General features: G+C 40.4%; 1 protein-coding gene across 1 annotated transcript in view; it reads right to left on the bottom strand.

Annotated features, from left to right (window-relative positions):
• Window positions 1-11,795: 11,795 nt before the first annotated feature.
• The window catches only part of KIFBP (kinesin family binding protein), a 37,423-nt gene continuing 21,516 nt past the window's right edge, over window positions 11,796-27,702 (bottom strand). Inside the window, exons 3-7 of the mRNA XM_032312755.1 lie at window positions 24,765-24,844; window positions 24,268-24,451; window positions 21,565-21,649; window positions 17,326-17,441; window positions 11,796-13,229 (exon numbers count right to left, since the gene is read on the bottom strand). Coding sequence (XP_032168646.1) covers window positions 12,354-13,229; window positions 17,326-17,441; window positions 21,565-21,649; window positions 24,268-24,451; window positions 24,765-24,844 — 1,341 coding nt within the window. The 3' untranslated portion in view covers window positions 11,796-12,353. The remainder of the gene's footprint in view (window positions 13,230-17,325; window positions 17,442-21,564; window positions 21,650-24,267; window positions 24,452-24,764; window positions 24,845-27,702) is intronic.

The raw sequence follows: 27,702 nt of genomic DNA, 5'->3' as shown, positions 1-27,702 counted from the left end.
CAGTGGAGAACTGGCTTGGGATTCTCTCTTTCTCCCTCTGCCCCTTCCCCTGCTCGCTTTCTAAAATAAATAAATCTCTTAAAAAAAAAAAAAAGTCATACCAATCTGTATTGAGCTGGAGAAAGGTTTATGATAAATTATTAAATTGGGGAGAGAAGCAAGTTGCAGAGTAAGATTTCGAGTCCATTTTTGTAGAACAAAAAAAAGTTCTGTGTTCACATGTTTAAATATATGTATTTAAGCAAAGATAAAGGTGAAGAAGGGCACCTCCCATACAGTTTACTTAGATTCTGCAGTGCAAGGCTGGAGAAAAATGAGGGGAGATTTTCATATGTCTCCATACTTGACTGGTTATAACAAGCATCTATTACTTTAATTTAAAATTTTAATAAACCAAGAAAAAGGCAGATATGGGACCTAAGAAAGAAGGATTTTTCATCCACCCTGAAAATGCACCAAAAGGAAGTCCTGGGAAGAGACCTGCGCATGACAGCTGGAGAAGCATCTGTGTGGACCGAAGCAGGAAGAAGGGCTCCTGGATGGAGGGCTTTGAGGGGGAAGAGGAGGAATATGGGATCATGAAAGTGAGTTTGACAAGCAGAATAATAAGGGCAGATACCGAAGGAGGGACAAGGCAGTTAGAAACTCCAAAAAGGACAGAAATCTGCACCCCCCAAAATGAATATTATCATGGTCTATTTTACTTAATTCTGCAGTGGATGATATTTACATAATCACTGCAATGTAGTTTATTTACCAGCTTTCAGTGTCTTACAAAGATAGGGGCGCGTGTGTGGCTCAGTTGGTTAAGCATCCGACTCTTGGTTTCAGCTCAAGTAATCATCTGAGGGTCTTGGGATCTAGCCCCATGTTGGGCTCCTCACTCAGGGGGAGTCTGTTTAAGATTCTCTCTCTCTCCCTCTGCCCCTCCTCCCACTTGTTCTCTCAATCTCTCAGTCTCTCTCTCTCTTTCTCAAATAACAAATAAATAAAATCTTAAAAAAATACATATCTTAAGGCTGTAGCTGCCGTAATAGTGATTTCTCTGATGGATCTGGGCAAAGTCAATTGAAAAGTACTGGAAAGGATTCGCCATTCTAGATGCTATTAAGAACATTGATGATGAAGAACTGGCTGGCTCAGTCGGTAGAGCATGTGACTCTCGACCTCGGGGTTTGTAAGTTCGAGCCCCACGTTGGATGTAGAGGTCATTTAAATTTTTTTTTAAATCTCAAAAATAAAAAGGAATATTCACGGGCACCTGGGTGGCTCAGTGGGTTAAGCCTCTGCCTTTGGCTCAGGTCATGATCTCAGGGTCCTGGGATCGAGCCTCGCATCGGGCTCTCTGCTCAGTAGGAAGCCTGCTTCCCCCTCTCTCTCTGCCTGTCTCTCTGCCTACTTGTGATCTCTGTCAAATAAATAATAAAACCTTTGAAAAAAAAAAGAATATTCATGACTCATGGGAAGTGGTCAAAATATCAACAAGAACAGGAGTGTGGAAGAAGTTGATGCCAGCCCTCATGGAGGACTTCGTGGGGTTGGAGACCTCGGTGGAGGAAGTAACTGCAGATGCAGTGGAAACAGCAAGAGAACTAGAACGAGACTAGAACTAGAACTAGAACCAGAACTAGAACCAGAACTAGAACCAAAACTAGAACTGGAACTAGAAGGAGAGCCTGGAGCTGGGGCTTCATGGCTACAAACTCATGACCAAACCTGAAAAGCTGGGGAGTTGCTTCTTCTGGATCAGCAGAGAAAGTGGTTACTGGGGACAGGAACTAGTCCTGGTAAAGATGCGGTGAAGACGGCTGAAATGACAACTAAGGACTTAGAATATCACATCCACTCCGAGTAGGGGCAGGGCTTTAGAGGACAGACCCCAGTTTTGAAAGAAGTTCTAATGTGGACAAAATGCTATCCAACAGCATCCCATCTGACAGAGACATCATCCATGAAAGGGACAGTCAATCAGTGAGGCAACATGCATTGTGTCTTCAGAAATCCCTACAGCCGCCCCAACCTTCAGCAGCCACCATCCCCGTCGGTGGGCTGCCATTGATACTGAAGCAAGACCTTCCACCAGCAGAAAGATGATGACTCAAAGAAAGCTCAGCTGATGGCTAGATTTTTTTTTTTAAGCAATCAAATATTGTTCAATTAAGGTGTGGACATTTTTTTTTTACATAATGCTACTGCACACTTAACAGACTATGGGACAGTATAAGCATCACTCTTACATACACTGGGAAACCAAAAAATTCATTTGGCTCACTTGATGGCTCCATTCACTTTATTGTGGGGGTCTGGAACCAAACCCATGAAATGTCTGAGCTTTATCTGTACTACATATATAGTCTAACCAAAAACAGTATCAGTATTGAGACACATTAAAGAGGCAAGGAGGGGAAGTAGGGAACTGTAAGTGGAAGAAGCCGAGATGATGCTAAAAATTGATAAATCAAGAAACAGTGATATGAAGGTATTAGTATCACATATCTGAGTAGCCACCAAAAGACAGTTACACAGGTTCCCTCTTGGGAGTTTTTGAAGGGGTGTGTGGGGAAGACCCAGTACCACGGACTGCTACTTTCCATTTTAAACTCCTTGAAACTATTTTTGTTTTTTATTTTTGTTAGATTTTATTTATTTATTAGAGAGAGCACATGTAGGGGTGCGGGGGGTGGCAGTGGGAGAGGGAGAAGCAGGCTCCCTACTGAGCAGGGAGCCCGATGCAGGACTCAAACCCAGAACCCTGAGATCATGACCTGAACCGAAGGCAGAGACTTAACGACTGAGCCAACCAGACAACCCCCCTTGAAACCATTTTTAAATGAAGCATGTTTCTTACATAGATTTTTTAAAAATAGTATTTAAAGTAACTTTTTAAAAATACTAATTCAAAGGGATACATGCATCTGGTGTTTATTGCAGTATTATTTATAGTAGCCAAATTATGGAAACAGCCCAAGTGTCCATCAACCGACCAATGGATAAATGGCATATATACAAATGGAATATTACTCAGTCATAAAAAGAATGACATCTTGCCATTTGCAACAACGTGGATGGAGCTGGAGAGTATTATGCTAAGCGAAATAAGTCAGAGAAAGACAAATACCATATGATTTCACTCATCTCTGGAATTTAAGAAACATGACAAATAAGGAAAAAAGAAAAAGAAAAAGGCAAACCAAGAAATGGGCTCTTAACTATAAAGAACAAACGGATGGTCACCACAGGGGAGGTGGGCAGGGGGGTGAGTGAAACAGGTGGTGGGGATTAAGGAGGGCACTTGTGATGAGCACTGGGTGTTGCATGGAAGTGATGAATCACTAAATTCTACTCCTGAAACTAATATTGCACTGTATGTTAACCAACTGGAATTTAAATAAACACTTGAAAAAGAAAATAAATTAACTTTTAAAAAATTTTAAAAAATATGTATTTATCAGAGAGAGAGAGCACAAGGAGGGGGAGCTGCAGGCAGGAGAAGCAGCGTCCCTGCTGAGCAAGGAGCCCCATGTGGGACTCCGATCCCAGGACCCCGGGATCATGACCTCAGCCAAAGGAAGATGCTTAACCGACTGAGCCACCTAGGTGTTCCTAAATTTTTTTTTTTTTTTTTAAAGGAAATGAATGCAATTGTGTGTGTGTCTAAGTAACATTTGGCAATTAGTGAACTTTATACTGATGATAATCAGTACCTTAGAAATGGATGACATTGCCCCAGGGAGCCTGGAGAGACTGAGAACCTAAGTCAAATCCCAAGTATCATCATATTTAAGTGACAGATTGAAAAGGCTATTAAAGAAAACATAAGAAGAGGCTGGCAAGGTAGAAGTAGTGCAGTGTGGTGGAAGGACGGGCAGGAGTGATGAGGACTGACAAATTTCCACGGTGCATGGAACCTCCTTAGCTGCATGGAGGTCCCAGGGCTTCCGGGCAGTGGCTCAGTCGATATGCACATGTACCGGTACATTAGATTATATGCCCTATATGTACGTATACTGGTATCTTGGACTGCCTGACTACAGAAGTATGAGGGGATGACTGTATTTTTCTCATTCACAGAGTTCAAGTTCTCGTCCACCCAGCATGCAACTCTCCTCCCCTCCAAAAAGAAGACAGTATTAATGGCAGGTCCAAGTACAAACCTGTCTCCATTCTGCAAGCTGGGGGTTTCCCAAGGGAAGGGCCACAATCTCTACTACTGGGGGAAGGACTGCATCTTCATAAGCATGCACTCAATTTTTCTTCTAACCAGAAGTTGCCAGAACACAGTCTTTCTTAGGGTGTGAGAGCGAAGAAACCTGTGTATTTGTTTCACCCTAAACTTGTCAGTTTCCTGAGCCACAGGCCTGGCTCTATATGCAGAGTAGCTAGTACCACACCACTGGGGAAATGATTTGGGTATTTCCATTCAAATCTTCTAAGAACTGCTGCTTGGCAAACAACCTTTCCTTTTTCTTGCCACCCTTGAGGTATTCTAGAATATTCTTGAGGGGTCATTAGAAAGTCCCTAACTCTTATCCTGGAGGCTTCCCCTTGGGCCCCAAGAGACCTGCAGCTGTGGTTACCAGGCTGGGCACCTCACTGGCATGCACCCGGCAGAATTCTGCTGGCGAAGGGGGATGCTTAGGGAAGCTGGAAGAGACAGTCACAGCTTCTTGAGCATCTAAAACTGCTGAGAATGTTCATTTTGTCCCTCTATCCCCAGGCTGGGTTTTCTTGGCAATTAAAGGCACAGAGTAGTTTTCTGGTTCTGGAACCTTCTCTCTAAAAAGCTGTTCCAGTACATTCTAGCTCACCTTCCTTCTCTTAATTCTAAGAGCAGGGGTTCTTGTATATATTATATATAAGAATCATACTGGGGTTGTACTAAAATGTAGATTCCTGGATCCCATCCCCAGAGTTTCTAATTAGTTGTGGGCCAGAGCCTGGGAATCTGCATTTTACTAGGTGCCTATAAATGATGCTGATGCAGGTTGTGCTGGGACTTTAGGAAACACTGTCCTATATCTTGTGCTAATGCAACCAGTTATTAAAAATATGATCTTAAGTATAATTACCCTAATTATCCAATAGTCATGAACCATCATTAAAAATTAAATTCCCGCTGCTGACCCTGGAACAACACAGTAGCCCATGTAAGAAGCAGTTTAATTACCAATCAGTACCTGAATTTGGAGTTCTTATTTGAAACCTAGTAATTTTGTCTCTGGCAGCTTAGACCCATCTCTGCCGAACAGCTTCACCCAAGCCTCTCCTACCTTATCCGCTGCCCTGATGGGCGTCTGCCTAGTTCCTGAAGCATCCCCAAGGACTCCCAAAGTGACATTTATAACACATAATCATAGATCATTCCAATCATACCTTCCATGTTTGGTATACATGCTCCATTAACTTCACATGGTAAGATAATGCGTATTATTTTCAAATTAAGGAGGTAAAAGCGGGCCCATTAATTACAAGTTAGAACACTCTGGCACATACTCAGGGAATGAAACTTAAGCTCTCTTACAGAGGAGCCTAGGAATCATCTCTCCGTACTTGTTAATGAGAGGTAATGAGATTCTGTGGTCTCTGTGCACAGAAAATCATATGAAGGATTAAATACTCAGAAGCAGTGTTTAAAACTCTTGGGTCTAAAAGGACAATAAGTTCCTAATGTAAAGCCAGCCCACAGTTTTGCATAATCAGTAGAGCAGATTGAAATTATTCTGTTCTCATTGTTAGGATTTCTTACGTGACTGTACCATTTTCTCAGTGTCCAAACAATAGGTTTCAGCTGAAAATTAAAAGCATAAAAAGCATCCAAATGAGGTAATAGATGACTTTCAAGGGTGATGAGTCTCTTGATAACCAAATCTGCCTGAGGAAAGCCAAAGTGATTAAGATAACCAGTGGAGAAAAAGTGAGTGAGATAATTCAGAAGGAAGTCAGGGGAAAGAGCTCTGTGCTGATAGCTGTATGTGGCTGTGTGGGCCATGCCAGACTGAGAAACTCATTATTATCCAGCAGGTTCTTTGGCTTTCTTTCTTTTTTTTTTTTTTTTTAAAGATTTTATTTATTTATTTGATAGAGATGACAAGTAGGCAGAGAGGCAGGCAGAGAGACAGGCAGAGAGACAGGAGGAAGCAGGCTCTCCAAGGAGCAGAGAGCCCGATGCGGGGCTCGATCCCAGGACCCTGGGATCATGACCTAGGCCGAAGGCAGAGGCTTTAACCCACTGAGCCACCCAGGCGCCCTGGCTTTCTTTTTTTAAAGACATTTAATTATTTATTTATTTGAGAGAGGGCAAGCATGCACACACAAGTGGGAGGAGGGGCAGCAGGGAAGGGAGAGGGAGAGAGAGAATCCCAAGCAGACTCCTCACAGGGTGCATAGCCCAAAGTGCAGCTCAATCTCACAACTCTGACATCATGACCTGAGCTGAAACCGAGAGTTGAATGGATGCTTAACAGACTGAACCACCCAGGGACCCGTTAAAGACTTTAAGTCACCTCTACGCCCAACATGGGGCTTGAACCTAAATCCCAAGATCGAGAGTCATATGCTCTACCAGCTGAGTCAGCCAGGCACCCTGGTTTTTTAAATTTTCTTAACTGTAATTTTGAACCCTATTTCCATATAGGCATGATCAAGGCCTTCTTGTTACTTCCTGTAGATAAAAAATTAATATTAGGTCATGGCCTTTCTGAAAAAGAAGTTACTGCTTTAGTCTGGTTGGATTACATGTGTCGTCTGGGTTATCTGGGTGAGTTCATGAGAACTATATTTTTTCTGAGATTCCTCCTTGACACATAGTTCCTGACTGCCTTCTTGAATTTTTTCCCATTCTAGGTTTTCCCCGTCTAATAATAATAAAAAGTCATGATAAAAACAATTTGAATGGGTATTATGGCTTCCAATTTTTTTTTTCTTCCTCCCTAAGATTCCGTGTCTCTAGAGTACAAAATGACCAAAGGCCCATTTATGTATGGCCTCCTACAACATGGGTACATCTATACCTACTATTTAGAAAATATTGTTGTCCTGACATCTTTGAGTTTTCTCTCTTCATATCTAACGAGTAGCTAACTGTGATAATCGAAAGCAGACATGCAGTGTGGGTAGCTATGAAAAGTTTGGGTACAAAATAATCCTTTAAAAATATATACAGATATAATTATGGTTTGGACACTATGTGATTTTTGGTTAATCTGGCTAACTTGATGGCTTATCAGCAATTTTACTCAAAGTGTAGTTTTCCACTGAAACTAAAAGTCCTAGAACTAGCGGCTTGTGAACTTTGTAAAAGATGTGAATATTGACTTTAGTTCAAGTAATAGTTCTGCCACTGGCAAGCCACGTGACCTTGGGTACATCACGGAAGCTTACTCTCCAAGCCTGTTTCACATTCTGGAAAAGGGGTGTAATTGTACATATGTCCTAAAGTTTTTGAGGCAAATACATGAAATTAAGTATGTAAAGTACTTAGTAGAGTGCCTGGAGTAGATTAGTGTTACGTAACACTAGCTTCTGTAGGTATGTTATATATAACATAAGAAGAAACTCCAAAAGTAAACAGTAAAAGCAAGAGTTGGCAAACCACGCCCACCTGGTTGCCCCATTTCTGTGAGTGAGGGTTTATTAGAGCAGAGCTCCACTTATTCTTGTCTTGTCTACAGCAGGATCGAAGAGTTGCAACTGATCATATGGTCCAGAAAGTCTAAAATAATGATAGTCCTTTACAGAAAGCCCTTTACAGGAAGCTTGCCAACCCCTGAGTAGGAGAAGAAATTTAATTGTCCAAAACAAATAGCCTTGGGAATGTGGACAGGTTGGGGCGCCTGGCCGGCTGCTTATGGGACATGTGACTCTTGATCTCGAGGTCGTGGAATTCAAGCTCCACGCCGGGTGTAGACAGTACTTAAATAATTAAATCATTTTTTGAAGTGTGGGCAGGCCTATTTTCTAGTCAAAAACCAAAAAGAAAAATACACATCAAGCCCCTCCTCTCACATCAACATGGGAGAAACTGAAAGCATCGACTCAAGCTGTGACTGAGAAGCAGAGATGAAGGACAGGTGCATGCCCAGAAAACTCCACTAGGTTACAGACAACTGCGAAAACTTTCTCTGAGGACTCGTAAGGGAAGAGGAAGAGTCTCCCTGAGAGTAACAGCAAAGGAGTAAGAACAGCATTTAAACAAACCTGTTTCCATGCTTAGCATCACTCGCCTTCACGGAGATGCAAATTGAAATCACAGTGAGACATCACCTCACAGCCATCAGAATGGCTACAACTCAGAAACTGAAGAAACAAGTGTTGGCAAGGATGTGGAGAAGGAACCCTCTCGTACTGTTGGGAATGCAAACTGGTGCAGCCACTGTGGAAAAGTGTATGGATGTTCCTCAAAAAACTAGAATTATTGTATGAGCCACTTATTCCACTGCTGGGTATTTACCCAAAGAATTTAAAAATTTACACACCTGTATGTTTACTGCAGCACTGTCGACAATAGCCATGGGAGGAAGTGGCCCAAGTGTCCATCGGTTGATGAATGAGAAAGATGTGACAGAGAAAGAAAGAGAGAGAGAGAGAGAGAGAGAGAGAATATGGAATATTACTCAGTCATTAAAAAGGGTGACGTTGGGGGAACATGACTGATCTGTCAGTGGAGCGTGCAACTCTTGATCTTGTAGTCTTGAGTTTGGGCCCCACACTAGGTGTGGAGATTACTTAAAAATAATTTTTAAAATCTTAAAAAAAAAAAAACAAAAACAGGTGAAGTTTTGCCTTTTGCAAGAGTATGGATGGATCTGGAGAGTATAATGCTGAGTAGAGTAAGTTGGTCAGAGGACAGGTGCCCTATGATTACATGCATATGTGGAATGTAAGAAACAAAGCAAACAAATTAAAGAGAAACCAAGAAACAGACCCTTAAGTCTAGTGAACAAACACGGCTGCCAGAGGGCAGGTGTATGGAGGCGTGGAAAAGGTGAAGGGGATTTAAAGCACGCTCATCTTGATGAGCACTGGTTATACAGAACTGCTGAATCACTGTACTGTACACCTGAAACGAATGTAACACTATGTTAAGGATACTGGAATTGAAAAGATATTTGCGAAAATATAAAATATGCCACTTTTGGGTGGGGAGAAACTTCAATTTTCATAAAAGTTTGTTTAAATCCAATAGGTTTAATTGCCATTTTAACATAAACTGCTAACATCTTTTTTTTTCTTTTTAAAAATTTTATTTATTTATTTATTATTATTATTTTTTTTAAAGATTTTATTTATTTGTCAGAGACAGAGGGAGAGAGCGCGAGCGAGCACAAGCAGACAGAGAGGCAGGCAGAGGCAGAGGGAGAAGCAGGCTCCCTGCCAAGCAAGGAGCCCGATGTGGGACTCGATCCCAGGACCCTGGGATCATGACCTGAGCCGAAGGCAGCTGCTTAACCAACTGAGCCACCCAGGCGTCCCTTGATTTTATTTATTTGACAGACAGATCACATAGGCAGAGAGGCAGGCAGAGAGAGAGGAGGAAGCAGGCTCCCTGCTGAGCAGAGAGCCTGATGTGGGGCTCGATCCCAGGACCTGGGATCATGACCTGAGCCGAAAGCAGAGGCCTCAACCCACTGAGCCACTCAGGCGCCCCAACTGCTAACATCTTAACTTGAATTTTCAGTGGGACAAATACAGAAAGTTATATTATACATAAACAAAAGCCTTTTGGCGTCCTCAATAATTTTAAGTGCAAAGGGGTCTTGAGACCACAAAGTTTGAAAACTACTAATTTAGAGAAGCAATGCAGTGTTGGGAGGACAGCTGTCTCTGGGAAGCAAGGCTCAAGAAAAGCCGTCTGTAGAGTCAGGTATGCAAACAGAATGCAGGACCGCGAGACAGCCGGTCAGCTGCTCTGCTGATAACCAAAGACACAGTCTTAAAATATGAACAGTCACCACAGACAGCAAACGATAAACAGCCAAGTATGTGGACGGTTCTAAGGATAAAGACTGGTTTCAAGACCAGTGCCTATGATACCTGAATATTATCGTTTGAACTCAAGTTGAATAGCACAGTTGGGAGGAAAAAAGTGCTCAAGGCTCACGAGGCTGTGTGACCATCATCTCAGAGATTAAAACAACGATTAGCACACAGAAGGAGCTCAGCAGTTGTTAAAGGAATAGTGAATGACTAGATAAATGCAGTTATGAAACTGAGTCAGCTGGTAGCAGAACAGCTCTATCAAGAAAGGCTTATAACAGGGGGATATGTTCTAGAATCAGTTTTCAAAAGACAGCTGAAGAAATGAGCAGCTGAGATACAGTCGTTATCACTGTCCCCAAGAACACTCCCTCCCATCTCGAGCCCCTTCACTTTCCTTTTAAAGTCAAATTAGTGGATTTATTAGCCATCCTTTCATCTCAAGCATCTTAACATCCTAAACAAAACTCTTTACTCGAACCCCTCATTCCTTCATAGCAACACATTTCTCCTGCACACTCCAACTTAATATGGTTCCTGATTCTTCTCTTCCACTCATGCCTTCCATTTAATCCTTTAACACGTCCTGTCATTCTGTTTGCAAAGCACATACGGCATTTATCCCCTCCTCTCCATCCCTCCTCTATCACTCGAGTCCAAACCACTCAGATTAATCTTAATGGAAGCAGCTTGTCTCCCTGTTACCTTCCCCCGAGCCCTGTGCCTGCCCCTTCCCTTCCAATCTACTCTTTCCCTCGGAGCCAGAGTGGTTTCTTATAAATGCCAATCAGATCATGCCACTCTCCTTTTAAAACTCTACAAAGGTTTCCCACTGTACGTAGAATAAAATGCAAACTCCTTTTCCTCCTCTACAAAACCTTCTCCGTCTGGACTCTCTGTCCGTGCCTGACCGACCCCATTCCACAATCCTCATCTGCCGCAGCCACACCGGCCTTTCCCATCTTCTAAAGCCAAATGGCTTCCACCACTTCTTCCAGCCTGAGCGCCCAGCACGCTCCGGAATACGCCACCACAGGATCTTGACCGCCTTTTTCCTCCGTTTGGTTCTCAATGTCACCTTCTACATTTTCAGAGGCCTCTCCAGATGACCGTAGCTAAATCAGACACCCCTTCCTATTAAATGTTTACCATATCACTCTGGTTCCTTCCTTAACAACACTCCTGACCCGACATCACTCTGCTCGTTGGTTCAGTTGCTCCGTGACAGCAGGACCTTATTGGTCTTGTTTATCATGGTGTCCTCTATGCTTACAGCAGCGAGAACAGTACCTGACCCACAGCCAACACTTAACAATCAATATTAAATATGGAGTGAGTTATACATGGCTGTCATGCTTATTTTTTTTTCTTCCTGAAATACTGATGTCAGAGGAAAAAGAGGGTGTTTATCACACATATAGTCGACTGAGTCCCAGGTTTTCTGAAGCAAATTAATAGGCAAGCCAATAGACACAGCAATTCTCTGCATCAAACCTTACCACTGATCTTGATTTTTGTGCTTCACAGGGACTCCATTTCAATTCTTCATTTCTTGAAATGACTAACGTATATTAACCATGTTATTTTGAAGTACATATTCTTTTTCAAAAGTGCTTCAAGGTTTATAAATACACCAAAATGCTCTTGTAAGAAACTCAGCCAGTAGATTTTTCCAGCACAGAGATTATCTGTGCTGGTTTGGAATGAGGTTTTAATGTTTTCTAACTGTGAGATGAGGCACAAGAAATATTATTCTCTGGCTTCAAGTAGAGCAATACACTCAAAGTGCCAAAAACAAAATGAATTCTTACAAGAAAACAAAAGAGTAAATGGAAGCTTTTATTAGTGTAACAAGTCAATTTATTTCCAACAAGGCCTTTTCCTCTATAAATGAGATAAAACTACTTTACAGTACTTTACAACAATATAACTTAGTTTTTTGATGTTTTCAGAAAAGGAGCGATTTCTCTGGGAATTAGGAAAGTAAGTATTTGGGAAGAATAACAAGAAGTTACTTTTTAATTAACAGGCTTATCTACCAGGTATGTAACTCCAGAGTTGTTCCTCTTAACAAATCTATCAAGTACTAGCCAACAAAGAACCTACCTTTAGAAACGGAGGCAGAAAAGGTTTCTACTTAAATAGGAAACAAGCAATCTAACATACCAATCACATGTCACCTTAACAAGGCAATTTACATAATTAGGTATAAATTATCTTTATGTTGATTAAGGTCCTAGCAAAGACAACTGGTCTGTTATGTCAAGTTCAAACTGCACTCATCTGGCTAGAAAGGTAAACATCACAATGGAATGGGGTTTGTTTGACTAAGGGGAAATCTCTCTTTAATATTGCACTTTCATTAAAAACAAGGATTATTAAGTCAAGGCCATCTTGGTTCTAAATCTCTCCATTTTTGTTGGAAGAAGACTCACCATCTCTTTACTAAGTTCTAACTCAACTTCTATTTCCTGGGCAGCCTCAGGGTGTTTTTCACAGTAATCAACAATAAATTTGTAATGTTCCAACGATGTTGCCAAATTTTCTAGCTCTTTCTTGGGATCTGCAGTGATGATTTTACCATAGAGACGGGCAACTCGAAACTTAGCTAACATGGCAGGACGAAGAACATCTTCCCCTATGTGCTCAGGAAAGACTTTATTTGGGTCTCTCAAGGAGTCTAGGAAGAGCTGGTAGTACTTCAATGCTGACTTATTGAGATTATTTATTTTTTTTACAATGTGTGAATCGGGATCCCTCAGCTTGTCAGCAATGGCAACCTTCAAATCCATCATGTCATAGTACGCATGTGCAATCTCAAACTGAATCTGCCTGTTGACCAACAGGTAATACTGTGGATTCAGGTCCACAATGAGGGGCTCTAGCATGGCTATTCTCCGTTTATGCATCTTGCACCGTCTCTCCATATCGGTTTCAAAGAAGGCGAGCACCTTAAACAGAGCACTGTGGTCTTGGACCACTTCGATATGGTCAGTGACATAACCATCAATCTGAAAAAACTCTTTTGCCTCAAAGACATAGTGTTGACCCAGTAAGAAGAGTTCTCTGGCTTCTTCAAAATCTAAAGGTCTCAGATAGCTCACTTTCTCTTCCACCGCGGAGATGGCGTCACACAGCTCACCGGTTCCAAACTGTACAGCTTTCTTCCTCATCCTTTCTTCCTCATCTAATTCTTTTTTCCTTAAAGCTCTAAGTTCAGATTGTTTATCAAGATCAAGCTCTCCTATGTTGTCCTGAAAGAAAAAAATACATTATGGTGAGACAGCACACTGATCTCCTGCTGTCAAATAATATTATGGCAAACTAAAGAAGAAAAGAAAGCCCTCTTTCTCAGCTGGGTTTATGGAGGTACCATAATCTTACACATCTTTTAAAACTCCTTTCTTCTAATTATATTTCAATTGTATTAAAAATGTAAGAACAAGAACAAGGTTTTTATTTTTTTATTATTTATTTATTTATTTTTAAAAGATTTTATTTGTTTATTTGACAGACAGAGATCACAAGTAGGCAGAGAGGCAGGCAGAGAGAGAGAAGAGGAAGCAGGCTCCCCGCTGAGCAGAGAGCCCGATGTGGGGCTCCATCCCAGGACCCTGAGATCATGACCTGAGCCTAAGGCAGAGGCTTTAACCCACTGAGCCACCCAGGCGCCCCAAGAAAAAGATTTTTAAATCAAATAAGCTGCTTATACATGACTTTCCTCTTTAGGGAGCTAAAACCCATTTATGGTTTCTCTTTTCAGGTAAGATAAAGACGGATGAAAGAACCTTAGAGACTGAAACATTATACACATAAAATATTAATATTTTAAAATTAGAATGCAACTGTAATCTATATCCTAAAAATACTGCACCGAGATGCCATTAAGATTAATGATGTGATGTCTATGCTAGAAGTTATTTAGAGAAATATAGAGAAATGTCCTAGGTCTCAAAGACACTCAAGTGAAGACACAGTTAAATCTGTCAAAGATATCTCCCCCTACCTCTCAGGACAGGAAGCAAAAAAAAAAAAAGGTAAAATGGTTTAAAAAATAGACTAAGCAGAGTGCCTTGCTGGCTCAACTGGTTAAGTGTCTACCTTCAGCAGGGGTCATTATCCCGGGGTCCTGGGATCAAGCCCCACATCTGACTCCTTGCTCAGTAGGAAGCCTGCTTCTCTCCCTCTCACTCTGCCTGTTGCTCCCCTGCTTGTGTGTACATGCTTTCTCTCTCATTCTCACTCAAATAAATAAAATCTTTAAAAAAAGAGAGAGAGAGAGAGAGATTAAGCTCAGGGTGTCAGCGTGGTTCAGTCGGTGAAGTGTCCTGCTCTTGGTTTCAGCTGAGGTCATTATCTCATGTGTCCTGGGATCAAGCCCTGTGGTAGGCTCCTCACTCAGCACAGAATCTGCTTGAGATTCTCTCTCTCTCCCTCCCTTTTTGCCCCTCCTCCCACTCACTTCCACCACTCTTTCTCTCTCAAATAAATCTTAAAAAAAAAAAAAAAAAAAAAAACTAAACTCATCTTCCTCTTCCTGGCCAATAAAACTGAACATCCGATCCCTCTTTGCTTCACCCCCCCGCCAAAGCCTTTTCTTCCTGTCACTCAATACTGTCTCTTGATCTGCACTGCAAAACAACAGCCAGTGGCCACACATGGATGACTCCTGGGTACTGGAAATGTGGCAAGTTCAAACTGAAATGTGGGCTGTATGCACATGATATACTCAATTCTAAGACTTAATTCAAAAGTAATTTTAAATCTCTTTAATATCAATGGCAATTTTTAAAATATAATCTGGGTATAAAAGGTATAAAGTTAATTCACCCTTCCTCCTTTTCTAATATGGCCATTAGAAAACTGAAAATTACATACACAGCTGGTATTCGATTTCTACCAGACGGCACTGCCCTCCAGGTGACTCTGTGCGCACCCATGGCTGCAACCGTTACCCATGTTAGGATGCCTCACAGTCCTACGGCTACAGCCCACACCTCTTCACGAGCTGCAGCCCCATAGCCGAAGCCCCCCCCACAGACCTCTCCTGTGAGAACACCCAAAGACTCCTCATCCGCAGGATGTCCACAGCAGAACTCCTATTCTTCTTCCGCTGCTTCCTACCCTAGTACTGTCTGAGTGAAGAAGCCTCCATCTACCTGGACAGCCAACAGCCCGCAAATCATCCTTGAGCTGTCCCTCCCTGCTCCCCTTTACCCCACACTTTCAGTCTGTCTCCAAGTCCTTTACATTTGCTTCCCGAAGAGCTCTGGAATCCATTCTTTCCTCTTCCACCTGTCCTGACACCACCCCAGACGAAGCTCCCTTCACCTCCCACCTGGACGGTCACTGTGCTCTTCTACCTAATCTCCCTCCTCTCCTGGTACTTCCCCTCAATTCGCCCCCCAAGCGACTTGTTCCAAAACCCTTCAAGCCTCCACTCCTCAAAGGCCCTGCTTATGCCAGCCCCCTTCTGACTCTGTCTTAGCTCACGTGCTCTCTCACTCTGCCAGCCTCACAGGCCTTTGTCCACCCCATCTAATCCTACGCTCCCTGTGCTGCTTCTGCTGGCAGGAATGCTGAACTTCCGTTTCTCCAGTCCAGCTAATTCCGACTCATTTCCAGAGCAGCCTTCACATGCTACTTCCCCTTGCATGTCCTCTGGCATGGTGTCTCTCCTTTGTGGAACTGACCCAAGGTGCACTTCTACGTGAAGGAAAACCCCAAGTCTATTCTTCCTCCTTGGACAACGACCAGCACAAAGCTGGCATAAGTACATTTGTGTAGGTCTTAAACTTGAGTTGAAGAAAGTTTTTCAGGTGAACAGATAATCAAAGGAGGAAGTTAAAGTAGCAAAGTCAGACTAAGAAGAATCTGAGTCATTTCAGAGCAGGTGACTATTTAAAGTAGTTTCAAGCAACCAGGTGGTAAGTTCTGGTGCCCAGTCTGGAAAACATCAAGTAAGTGATGGGTAGGAGTTAAATGGCAGTCTATTTCGCTTGGCAATTACTTCAAATGCAGGCCCTTAGTCTCCCAAATCTTATTTACTTACTTGCTCCCCAGCTGTTTGCTTATTTACATGCTTTCCTGGCTGCTTTCTGAGCAGAAGCAAGTTGATGGCTTTTCCTAGCTCCAGCTTCTCTAGACATAAAACTATCTAGCTCCCCTATTTCCTTTCTTTCCCAAATATGCCTCACCTTTACCCTCTACCTCTAAAACGTTCTCATCCTTGCACAATGTATGCTTCTGGGGTTTTGTGGTTTGTCTGGTTTTCTTTTGTTTAGTAGTTTCATAAGTTCTATATTATCACTAGTAAAAATTCTTATATTTTAATGCATGCAAAAAAAAAAAAAAGCCTAACTCCTCCAGGAAAGTTTTCTATGTATCTATGTTTAGTATACTGCATCCAAATGATTTCCTTTCCTCCTTAGTGGTTAGAAAATAGGATTCAGGGGCACCTGGGTGGCTCAGTGGGTTAAAGCCTCTGCCTTCAGCTCAGGTCATGATCGCACGGTCCTGGGATCAAGCCCCACATCAGGCTCTCTGCTTAGCAGGGAGCCTGCTTCCTCCTCTCTCTCTCTCTCCCTGCCTGCCTCTCTGCCTACCTGTGATCTCTGATAAATGAATAAAATCTTTATTAAAAAAAAAAAAAAAAGAAAGTAGGATTCAGTATGGATTAGCATATATATGTTAATTTAACTCTGATAACAATAACATTATTAGGTTAAGTACTGTTATCAACTCCACTCCTTTGTGAGAAAATTGAGACAAAGATTAAGTAAAATGCCATAAACATACAACTACCATAAACTGGCAGGGCTATTTCCAGATACACATTTTTATAAAATAGATATAAATATATGTACTGTATAAAGTATATAAAGATTAGTTGCTTACCGTCTAAAAAGATGTAAAGGAAAAAGATAAGAATAAGAATATGAAGAGATAATACAAAGCAAAATCTAAGCAATTTAGGATGGGCAAGGAAAGTTTTATGGTGTAAGAAAGGAAATGGTACATCTAGGCCATGAAAAATTACACACTGAACAATTAATATATTGAGAATCTACTGTGCCTGGTGATAATATGAATACGATGCAGCTCCTACCTCTCCAGGAATTTATAGTCTATCCAAAGGAAAGTCTTTAAGGAAGAAGTGGTATTTGGGATAGACCTTAAACAAGTAAGATTCTAAAAGGCAGATGGGAGAGCAAGAAATATTTGAGAGCATTCTGCACGCTGTGCATAATAAACATGCAGTGAACCCAACGAATATAACTACCATTTTAAGCTTTTACTTCCTTCCTGCTTATTTAAGGAAAAAAAAAAGGCAACTTCTGACTACATTACCTGCATGGAAAGCTGGGCATTCTGCAGGAGAGTCAAACAATATTTGATCCAGCATCGTGCTATCTCTCCTTTTCTTTGATGGTAAAGCTCTGGTACATCTCCTTCAGCTTCAGTAGCTAAAATCACAGAACGTTATTTATTTAATGGTCACCATCACAATTTTCATTGTGTACTACATTCTTCTTAAAGCACTTTTTCCTGAATTTAAGAGTAACACATTCTCACCGAAGCAGTGGGGGGAAAACCCACCCAAAATTCCAACCACCCAGAGGCACTCAATTATTATTTTTGTAGATTTCTTTCTAGTTTTTTTCTTGTGTGTTGTCGGTAAAAACTAAGGTCACAATGTATATTCAATTTTTAATATAGGTTTTTCTTTTACATATTCTACCACTAACACTTCACCCGTATCATTATCAACTCTTAAACATTTTTTTTAAGTATAGCATTACATACAATTAAATAGATGTTCCCTGGGTTATATAACCATTCTTGTAATATAACCATCTTCTAATTCTGTTGTTTCCACTTCTTCTATAAGAAACAAATCTACACAAAGTCAGGTCATGATCTCGAGGTTGTGGGATCAAGCCCGACATCAGGCTCTGTGTGGAGTCTGATTCAGATTCTCTCTACCTCTCCCTCTTGCTCATTTTATCTCTCTCCAATAAATAAAATCTAAAATAAAGAGAAACATTCTTTCTCTCTGCCTCTGCCCCTCCCCTAAGTTTGTGCACGCATACATGGTCTCTCTCTCTCAAGAAAAGAAGAGAAATATTTCAAACAAGGTGAAAGTTATCTTAACTATTAATCAATTTGTCAAAAATTCCAATTTGAATTTAGTGAAATTCAAAATGAAATGGAGTGCTCATGAATTAAAAGTTAGTTCTGGGTGCAAAGCTTCCCCCAAACTAACGTTCAGAATGATGGAGACAGTTTAGTGAAGGCCCAATTATTTCATTTTGTAATGCAAGTCCCATATCCAGTTTTACCAAAATACTTAAGTTACACCTGTGGAGGGCATTCCTTTTTGCAAAAAAATTTATTTTAAGAATTTGCATGATTTGGGGCACCTGGGTAGCTCAGTCTGTTAAGCATCCAACTCTCGATCTCAGCTCAGGTCTTGATCTCCAGGTCGTGAGCTCAAGCCCCACACTGGTCTCCACACTGGGGATGGAGAGTACTTAAAAAATAAATAAAATGACAATGTAAATAAGTAAATAACTTTTATCATTTAAATTATTTTGGTTTTCACTATTTGAGAAAAAAATCCTTAGTAACATGAAATAACACCTTCCATCACCATATCAGATTTAATGAAGTATTGCTATTAATCCATGTAAACCTTCCTCTGTAGGCTACCTTTTCCATCATCATGGGTGTACCACCAACACCAAGTATAACAGTCACAGTGCCCAGCTCTACAGGGAGAGAATCAAGTCACTAGCCTCCCAAACAACACAGAAGCATGGCACTGAAGCAAGTCACTGGTGGATTTGATGGTCTCCTTTAGATGAACATTTGTTTCAGCAGAAAAAGTGGGTTTGTTATTCCTTCTTAAGATTTATTTATTTATTTGAGAGAGAAAGTGAGGGGGGCGCGGAACGGGGACGGGGGAGAGAATCTCAAGCAGACTCTCCACTGAGCAGGGAGCCCAACATTGGGCTCAATCCCACAACCTTGAGATCATGACTTCAGGTGAAATCAAGAGTCAGACACTTGACCAACTAAGCCACCTCGGTGCCCCCAAAAGGTGGTTTTTATCTCCAACAGTAAAACTAAAGAAACAACATACAGTTGATTCTCATTATCCGTGATAGTTATGTTCTTTCTATAGTCACTGTGAACACGGAATTATCAGCAAATGTTGAAACATCGCCTCTCGGAAAAATACAGGGTTAGATTGCCATGAGCTTCTGGTCACATTTTCATCAACTGATCAATATGTATAACTTAATTTCATGTGTGTTTCTATTTAATGATCCCTTATTTAGTATCTACTGTTGGCTTATTAACACTGAACTCAGAACCAACAGCACTATAACCTGTGCCTGAACGAAGCATATCTAGCACTGTCATTTCTCCATAAGGCACGTCACAGCCGTCACCTGTTTACACTGGACAGCACTTCGGCACTACACTCGGGGGCCATTTTAAACAATGAAATTGCCAACAAAAAACACAAAAATGTGAAGAATAGTATACTAAATAAACCACAAAAGGGGCACTTATTCACTCTATGGGAGCTGAAACAAGAAAGCAAGTGTTGCATCGTTCGACTTCAGCTGGAAACGTGCACCTCAGGTGACCCAACTTCTTTGCTGTTCTGAACAAATGACCACAGAAGTACCTAGAGTACTAAGTTTGGGGTCACAAGTAAATGGTAGCAATGGGTGAATTCACAAATAATGGACTCTAATTTGGAACCTGTACTTAGATATAAAGTCCTTTTTTTTCTCTTTCAGAAATAGCTGGTGGAACTGGGTACTTGACCTCCTTAAGGTTTGGAAGCAAAAGTTATTGGGTTGATACCTTTGTGAAGTGTGTTCAGGGACCCTATGTAGATATGTTACTGAGCTGATAATAATAAAAAGCTCCAACTGTTTTTTAAAATTGAGGTACAACTGACATTATAGTTGACCCTGAACAACACGGGTTTGAACTGTACAGGTTCACTTACACATGAATTTTTTAGAGTACAGCACTGTAAATGTATTTTCTCTTCCTCATGATTTTCCCAACATTGTCTTTTATTTGGCTTATTTCATTGTAAGGATAGAGTATTAATACATATAACATACAAAATATGCGTTGTTTGTTATGGTAAGGCATCTGGTCCACAGTAAGCTCTTGGTAATTAGGTTTTAGGGAGTCAAAATTTATACATGGACTTTTAACTACACAGGGGATAGTGACCCCTAACCCCACCACATTACTAAGGATCAACTATACACTAGTCTCATATGCACAACATAATGAGTTGATATTTGTATATATTACAAAATGATCATCACAGGAAGTCTAGTTAATATTTATGACCATATGCAGTTCAATTTTTCTTGCAATGAGCTTTAAAGATATACCCTCTTAGCAACTTTCAAATATGCAATACAGTATTTACTACAATCACCATGCTGTACATTACATCCCACAACTTAATTATAACTGCAAGTTTATACCTCCCCTAAAAAAGATTTCTCTTTTTCTCCTTTTTTTCCTGCATAATAATCCATTGACATATATACCATATTTTCTTTATCTACTCATCCAGCAATGGACACTTAAGTTGTTTTCATATCTTGGTGACTGTAAATAATACTGCAATGAACATGGGGATGCATATATCTTTTGGTTCAGTGTTTTCTTTTTCTCTGGGCAAATACCCAGAAGTGGAATTACTGAACTATATATTATTTCTATTTTTGATTTTTGAGGAACCTCCATACTATTTTCCACAGTGGCTGTGAGATAATTTACATTCTCACCAACAGTGCATGAGGGTCCCCTTTTCTTCACATCCTCACCAACACTTGTTATTTCTTGTCTTTTCCATAAAAGCCATGAGAATGAGATGATACCTCATTGTGGTTTTGATTTTTTCAAATATACATGTTAACTGTGATTTTTAAAACCAAATAAAACACAGTAATTAAAAGCTAATCATTTGGACACACCACTTATGCAGTATTCCAACCAAAAATATATCATCTTATTCTTAGCTTAAGGAAACATCAAACACCAACTGGAAATCTAATTTAATAACTGGCTTAGATTTTTCAAAAATGTCTATGTGGTGAAAGAGAAAGAATGGCTGGGGAACTGTTCCAGATTAAAGGACAGTAAAGAGATGTGACAAGTAAATGCAGTAGGAAATCATGAACTGGATACTCTAGTACTAGAAAAGACATTTTGGGAATAATTAATGAAACAGAAATATGCATTATAGATAAAGAATTGTATCAATGTTACATTTCCTGTTCTATGATTATGTAAGAAAATATTCTTGGGAAATATGCACTGAAGTACTAAAGGGGTAAAGGAATCAAGCGTTCACAATCTTTTCTCAAATGCTCCTGAAGAACAATTAAATGTGATTGCAAATGAGGCAATTATTAAAAGTTGGTGAATTGAAAAGGGCTATGGTAGTTCCTTGTTCTGTTTGTGAATTTTCCAAAATTTAAAAGGATTTGAAAATGTTTTCTAAAAGCTGTGTAATAAAACATGCACATACGAACTTACTGTCTTCTGTTGTTGAGATCTTTCCAGTTTGACCAAAAATGACATTAGCAGCAGATAAACAGTGCCTGGCCTCCATAAAACATAGCTGTGGAGGAAATAAACAAGAGTAAGTGCAATCATCACCAGCCTTATTTGCAGTCAACACTTTTATATAAAGACTTCTAGTATGAGAAAAGCTATAAAATTGGGTAGAAACCATTAAGGAGACCCTGTATGGTTGCTGAACATTAAGACGGTATACGACACGTATACTCTAGTTAAAAAGCTACCTCACAGATTAAAATAACAATCCCCCAAACTCTTCATAATAATCCAAACTGGTTGAGAGACAACTGCTGACTGAACTGAAAGTTAGCTCTCTTCGGGTTATCACTCAGGATGCTTCAAGAACGGTGATCATCCTAGACTGAGAGCGCTTCCCATAGGTCTTTAGGTTCAGTTCACATAGCCAAAATGCCATCTGGGATAAATGTGTCCCCTGTCCGAGGACTTGAAGATTTAATTTTCAGAGATCTCTCTATTATCCTACTTCAAAGGCAAAAAGGGTAAATATAGATAGGAAGAGATTCCTGTCTTCTGGAATTTGGGGAATTTACGTATCATGAATGAGGATTCCCATCAACTTTTGAAGCTAACAGATTTTCACAGATGAACTTTATGGAACTGCTTTACCGACACACTCGAAGACTTCCTAATTCAAATTTGGGGATGGCAAAGTTCTCGCAAACACTTCGCGTTTATCACATAAGTCATAGGACCAACCCAGCAGAGATACAAAGTTAAAGTCCAACTTTTAGTTGGAAGCCACCCTCATTAGTTAAATGTCTAGTTCATATTAATAATACCTCATTTTGTTGAGAAGATTTTTCATGGTTGGCTATGACTTCAAAATCTCAGCACTAAATGTATCTCTCCATGACAGCAAATTCAGAAGCCACCTCCAGACTAGCTGGGTACTGTGTACAGTATTAGCCCAGCAACATCTACAGATCAGAATGTTGGTATTAAACCTCAGAAGCCCAAAGAAAGTTACAGTTTACATAAAGAAGCTTTAACTGTCCCCCTGCAATCCCTAACCCATCATTATCTTTCAGTTTTATTCGGCTTTGTTGCCCGCAAGCAGCCACCGCTACAGCAGTGAGTGCCCTGTGCCCTTTAGGTGGCTGGTAAATGTGGGACTTTAGCATCTGCCAGGTAGGGACACATCGAGTAGCAAAACCTCATCACTGGAACCAGATGGAAGATGAGAATGATATAAAAATGACAACTGCATTGCTTTAAAAAAAAAAATGGTTCAAATCTCTGTTTGCAATGCAACTCAGCTAGTTGTAACAAAAACTTAGAAAACATTTCAGTTAAAAAAAAAAAAAAGGCACAAGGTGGGGGAGATACTCATGAAAATTACTGCATGCTCCACATAAGCAATGCTTAACAACTTTAAATTTTTTATTATACTTTAAATTAATATCTAAATATCTTAGTACTATTAATATCAATGGAGTTTTAAGTGTTAGTCAAAATCACAGTGAATACGTGGCTTTAAAGTTGCTAAACAAAACAAATAAGGGGCCTCTGGAAGCTATAAAAAAAGGTGCCACAAGCAGAGGCACCAAGTAACACTTCTGATGACGACCACAATGGAATGGATTCATGAGTCAGGTTTAACTGAATGCTCCAAGAGACGCAACAGCGTTACTTACAAGCTTGATCTTAGACCAAAGTCCTAGAAGCGATGCTGCAGTCACCACAGCCCTTTCTCGCCTGCTAATAGCTTTTCTGAATGAAATTCTGTGGGACAATACTTTAAACATAGGGCGCATTTACAGAACCAGCACTAACAAAAAGCTTAGAAAGGATAAAGGCCCAGGAAGGATACAGCAGCAGGTAACCAAAGAGATTTAAAGAAGGAACTCTGATCAGCAAAGAATTACTAAAATTTCAGAGCAAATCAGAAATACAAATAGAAGTAATTTCTATTGCTGAGTATCTTATTGAGGATTAATAGAAAATCTGGCCAGGAAAGGTGGCTGAAAGGTTTTAAGCATTAAAACTCTTAGGAACTAAAGGAATAAATGGGTTAATTAAAAATATACCAACGTGATTCTGAATAATTATTATCAACAACTGAGAAGCTCAAGGTTGTTCTGGGTAATCCTCCAGAAGAAGTGTATCATAGAGAGTCAAACTCAGGAACTGAGCAGAGACATTTCTAACAGAGAAAAATTACTATGGAGGAGTTAATTCTAAAGAATAACTGAAATGCATCATATGCTTTTATCGAAGCCCACATTTAACAGTCAACTTCCTCAGACAAATCCTCATAGTTACAGATTACCACTGCATAAAGATAAAGCTGTGTCTACAAGATAAACTCCGCAATTTAAGGTAACAGCTCCCTAAAATGAATGATTGTGTTCTGTATTAAAAATGAATTGGTGTTAGGTAACTAACATGTAATTTTAGGGGCGAGCAGCATGTAAGACAAGGACGAAATTCAGCATCTTACCATTCTAAGGGATTAATGCAATAAAAAGCTACGTAAGTCTAGTATACTGGCAAAATGGGCTGCATTTTTCTGTCCAGTTTACATCATAAAATACAAGCTACCTGTTTTTAAAAGATGACATTTTCAAGGTACTCCTGGTTCTATATTTATACACATGTACAGTAACTTTTTGTTAGACAACTATTTGAGAAGCTTACCTTATTGATGTAAAACTGTGACAAGGTAGCAGCATTAATAGCCCACTCTATAGGATGGTAGGCATTGTGTTCAAGCTGGCGTTTTAGGGTACTGTGACAATAATGAGCAGCTTTCTCAAACATTTCCATATGCTGGTAGACTTGAGCCAGGTAATAGAGGTTATGAGTATAAACCTTCTCAAATCTGTGAAGAAGTGAATATCTGTGTAAGTTTACAATGGATATGGAACCTTCATATAGCTCGGTCCTCTCACCAGCCCTTGGAGTTGGGTATGGCTACAGTAGCTATCTGAGAGATGAGGAAAACAGAGCCTCAGATTTGAACAGGGTAACATTTCTAGTAAGGGGCAAACGGACATTTTTAAATCTATGTCAGAATCCACATTCTACAACTTTAGGAGCATCTCAAAAGAGAAAATATTGTGCCTTTTCGAACAATCATCTTATCTACACTACATGGAATTTACCTGTGAGAGCAGATTTCTGTACCTACTCACCTTTTTGATCTCTCCTGTTCAGCAAGCTTCTCTTCTTCAGGAAGAAAATGCTCAGTAGGATCAAGAGGAGGACTCCCAATCTAAAATTAAAGAAAAACAGACCTCTAATTTAACAGATTTAACAGAACGCTAAAATTTTAAACTGTAAACACCAAGCGCCCTCCTCTGGAGAAACTGGACAAAGCAAATTTTTAAAGCTCACTATACCTCATTTTTTACTAGCTCATTTTCATGTTACCCAAGAAGTAATTTTCTCTTCTTTTTTTAAAATTTTTATTTATTTATTTGTCAGAGAGAACGAGTACAAGTAGGGGAAGCTGCAGGCAGAGGAAGAAGCAGATTCCCCACTGAGAAAGGAGCCTGACGTGGGGCTCAGTCCCAGGGTCCTGGGATCATGACCTAAGCTAAAGGCAGACACTTAACCAACCGAGCCACCCACGCATCCCAAGGAGTAATTTTCTTTTTTTCTTTTCTTTTTTTTTTTTTAAAGATTTTATTTATTCATTTGACACAGAGAGATCACAAGTAGGCAGAGAGGCAGGCAGAGAGAGAGAGAGGAGGAAGCAGGCTCCCCGCGGAGCAGAGAACCCGATGCGGGACTCGATCCCAGGACCCTGAGATCATGACCTGAGCCGAAGGCAGCGGCTTAACCCACTGAGCCACCCAGGCGCCCCCAAGGAGTAATTTTCTTAACCATAAGTTTTTAAAGAGTCAAACAATGAAAGGAGATTGCCTAGAAACTGACAATTTTAACTGCTGTGGAAAGTGAACCTCAAATACACTAAAAAAAAAAAAAACAACAAACTACCAGTTTGCCTTCAAGTCTTAATTTTATCCAGTAAAAAAAAAAAATTTCAAAACCTACATAAGTGGGGCACCTGGCTGGTTCAGTTGGTAGAGCACTCAACTCTTGATCTGGGGGTTGTGAGTTTGAGCCCCATGTTGAGTGTAGATATTACTTAAAAATAAAATCTTACAGGGAGCCCTGCCTCCCCACCCCCTGCCTGCTTCTCTGCCTACTTGTGATTTCTGTCAAATAAATAAAAGAAATCCTTAAAAATAAATAAATAATAAAATCTTAGGGGCGCCTGGGTGGCTCAGTGGGTTAAGCATCTGCCTTCAGCTCAGGTCATGATCTCAAGGTCCTGGGATCAAGCCCTGCATCGGGCTCTCTGCTACGTGGGAAGCCTGCTCCCCCTCCCCCTCTGTCTGCCTCTCTGTCTACTTGTGAATTCTCTATCAATAAATAAATAAAACCTCTTAAAAAAAAATACATAAAATAAAAAATAAAATCTTTTTTCCCCCCAAAGATTGCATTTATTTATTTGTCAGAGAGAGAGAGAGAAAGAGAGTGCACAAGTAGGGGGGGGCATAAGAGGAGAGAGAGAGAAGCAGCAGCAGGGGAGAGAGAAGGAGAAACAGGCAACCTGCTGAGCAGGGAGCTCCAGGTGGGACTTGATCCCAGGACCCTGGGATCATGACCTGAGCCAAAGGTAGACATTTAACTGAGCCACCCAGGCATCCCTTAAAAATAAAATCTTAAAAAATAAAAAAAGCTACATAATTATGACAAATAAAAAGGTATGTTCATCTTTAGAGTGATATTGTTCTAAACTGACCACCAGTGGAAATCAAATCAAAGTTTTAAATATTAAATATTTAAATTTAAAATATTTAAAACATTTAAAATATTTAAATATTTGATCCAATACTTTTTTTTAAAAGATTTTATTTATTTATTTGATCTAGAGAGAGAGTGCGAATACAGGCAGACAGAGTGGTAGACAGAGGCAGAGGGAGAAGCAGGCTCCCTGCCGAGCAAGCTTAACCAACTGAGCCACCCAGGCGTCCCTGCTCCAATACTTTTTTTTTCTCAAGGTAACGAGAAAAGCATATAGATTACTACCCCCTTTTAATACAGAGGCAATAAAATCAGTGATTCTACTGCGCATTACTTTGGCCAAGTCACCCAATCTCTTGCACTTCTGTTTTCTCATTGATAAAATTACTTCGTAAGATTGTTAATGAGGAATCAGTGAGTTAAAATTACTTTGTAAGATTTTTTTTTTTTTAAAGATTTTATTTATTTATTTGACAGAGAGAGATCACAGGTAGGTAGAGAGGCTGGCGCAGAGAGAGAGAGAGAGAGAGGGAAGCAGGCTCCTTGCTGAGCAGAGAGCCCGATGTGGGACTCGATCCCAGGACCCTGAGATCATGACCTGAGCCGAAGGCAGCGGCTTAACCCACTGAGCCACCCAGGCGCCCCACTTCGTAAGATTTTAATGAGGAATCAGTTACATGTAAATCACTTATAATACCATCTTCAGCCTTCCAAAACAGCACCATTGCCCATCTACTTCTACAAGGACAGACACATCTGCAAGACCAGCCTTGCTTTAAAGTGAATTCGCTAAACTTCAAATAGCAAAAATCCCTCTTCCGTTTTTAAAAATGTGATCTTACATTCTGGATGTAAATGCTAAAAGCATCACAACTTGGATTCCTAGAATTTACAGAAAGTAAAAATGACTAAGACAGGAAGCAAGGCCCAAGGCAAACACAACAGATAAGTAATTCTTCCAAGATCTCAATAATTTTGAGGGCTGTTTATATGCTTACTCTTTATTTTTTTATGATTTTATTTATTTATTTGACAAAGAGAGAGATCAAAAGTAGGCAGAGAGGCAGGCAGAGAGGGGGGGGGGCGGAAGCAGGCTCCCTGCTGAGCAGAGAGCCCGATGCAGGGCTCGATCCCAGGACCCTGAGATCATGACCTGAGCTGAAGGCAGAGGCTTTAACCCACTGAGCCACCCAGGCGCGCCTGTGCTTACTCTTTAATACACACACACACACACACACACACACATGCTTACTCTTTTTTGATGAAGGGAATTAATCAATGTATTATTTTCTATACATACTTCATCGTTACAGCTAC

This window comes from Mustela erminea, chromosome 14 (assembly GCF_009829155.1).
Source record: "Mustela erminea isolate mMusErm1 chromosome 14, mMusErm1.Pri, whole genome shotgun sequence".
Classification (NCBI taxonomy): Eukaryota; Metazoa; Chordata; class Mammalia; order Carnivora; family Mustelidae; genus Mustela; species Mustela erminea.
The sequence above is the reverse complement of the archived record's forward strand: the minus strand, read 5'-3'. Positions and strand labels throughout refer to the sequence as shown.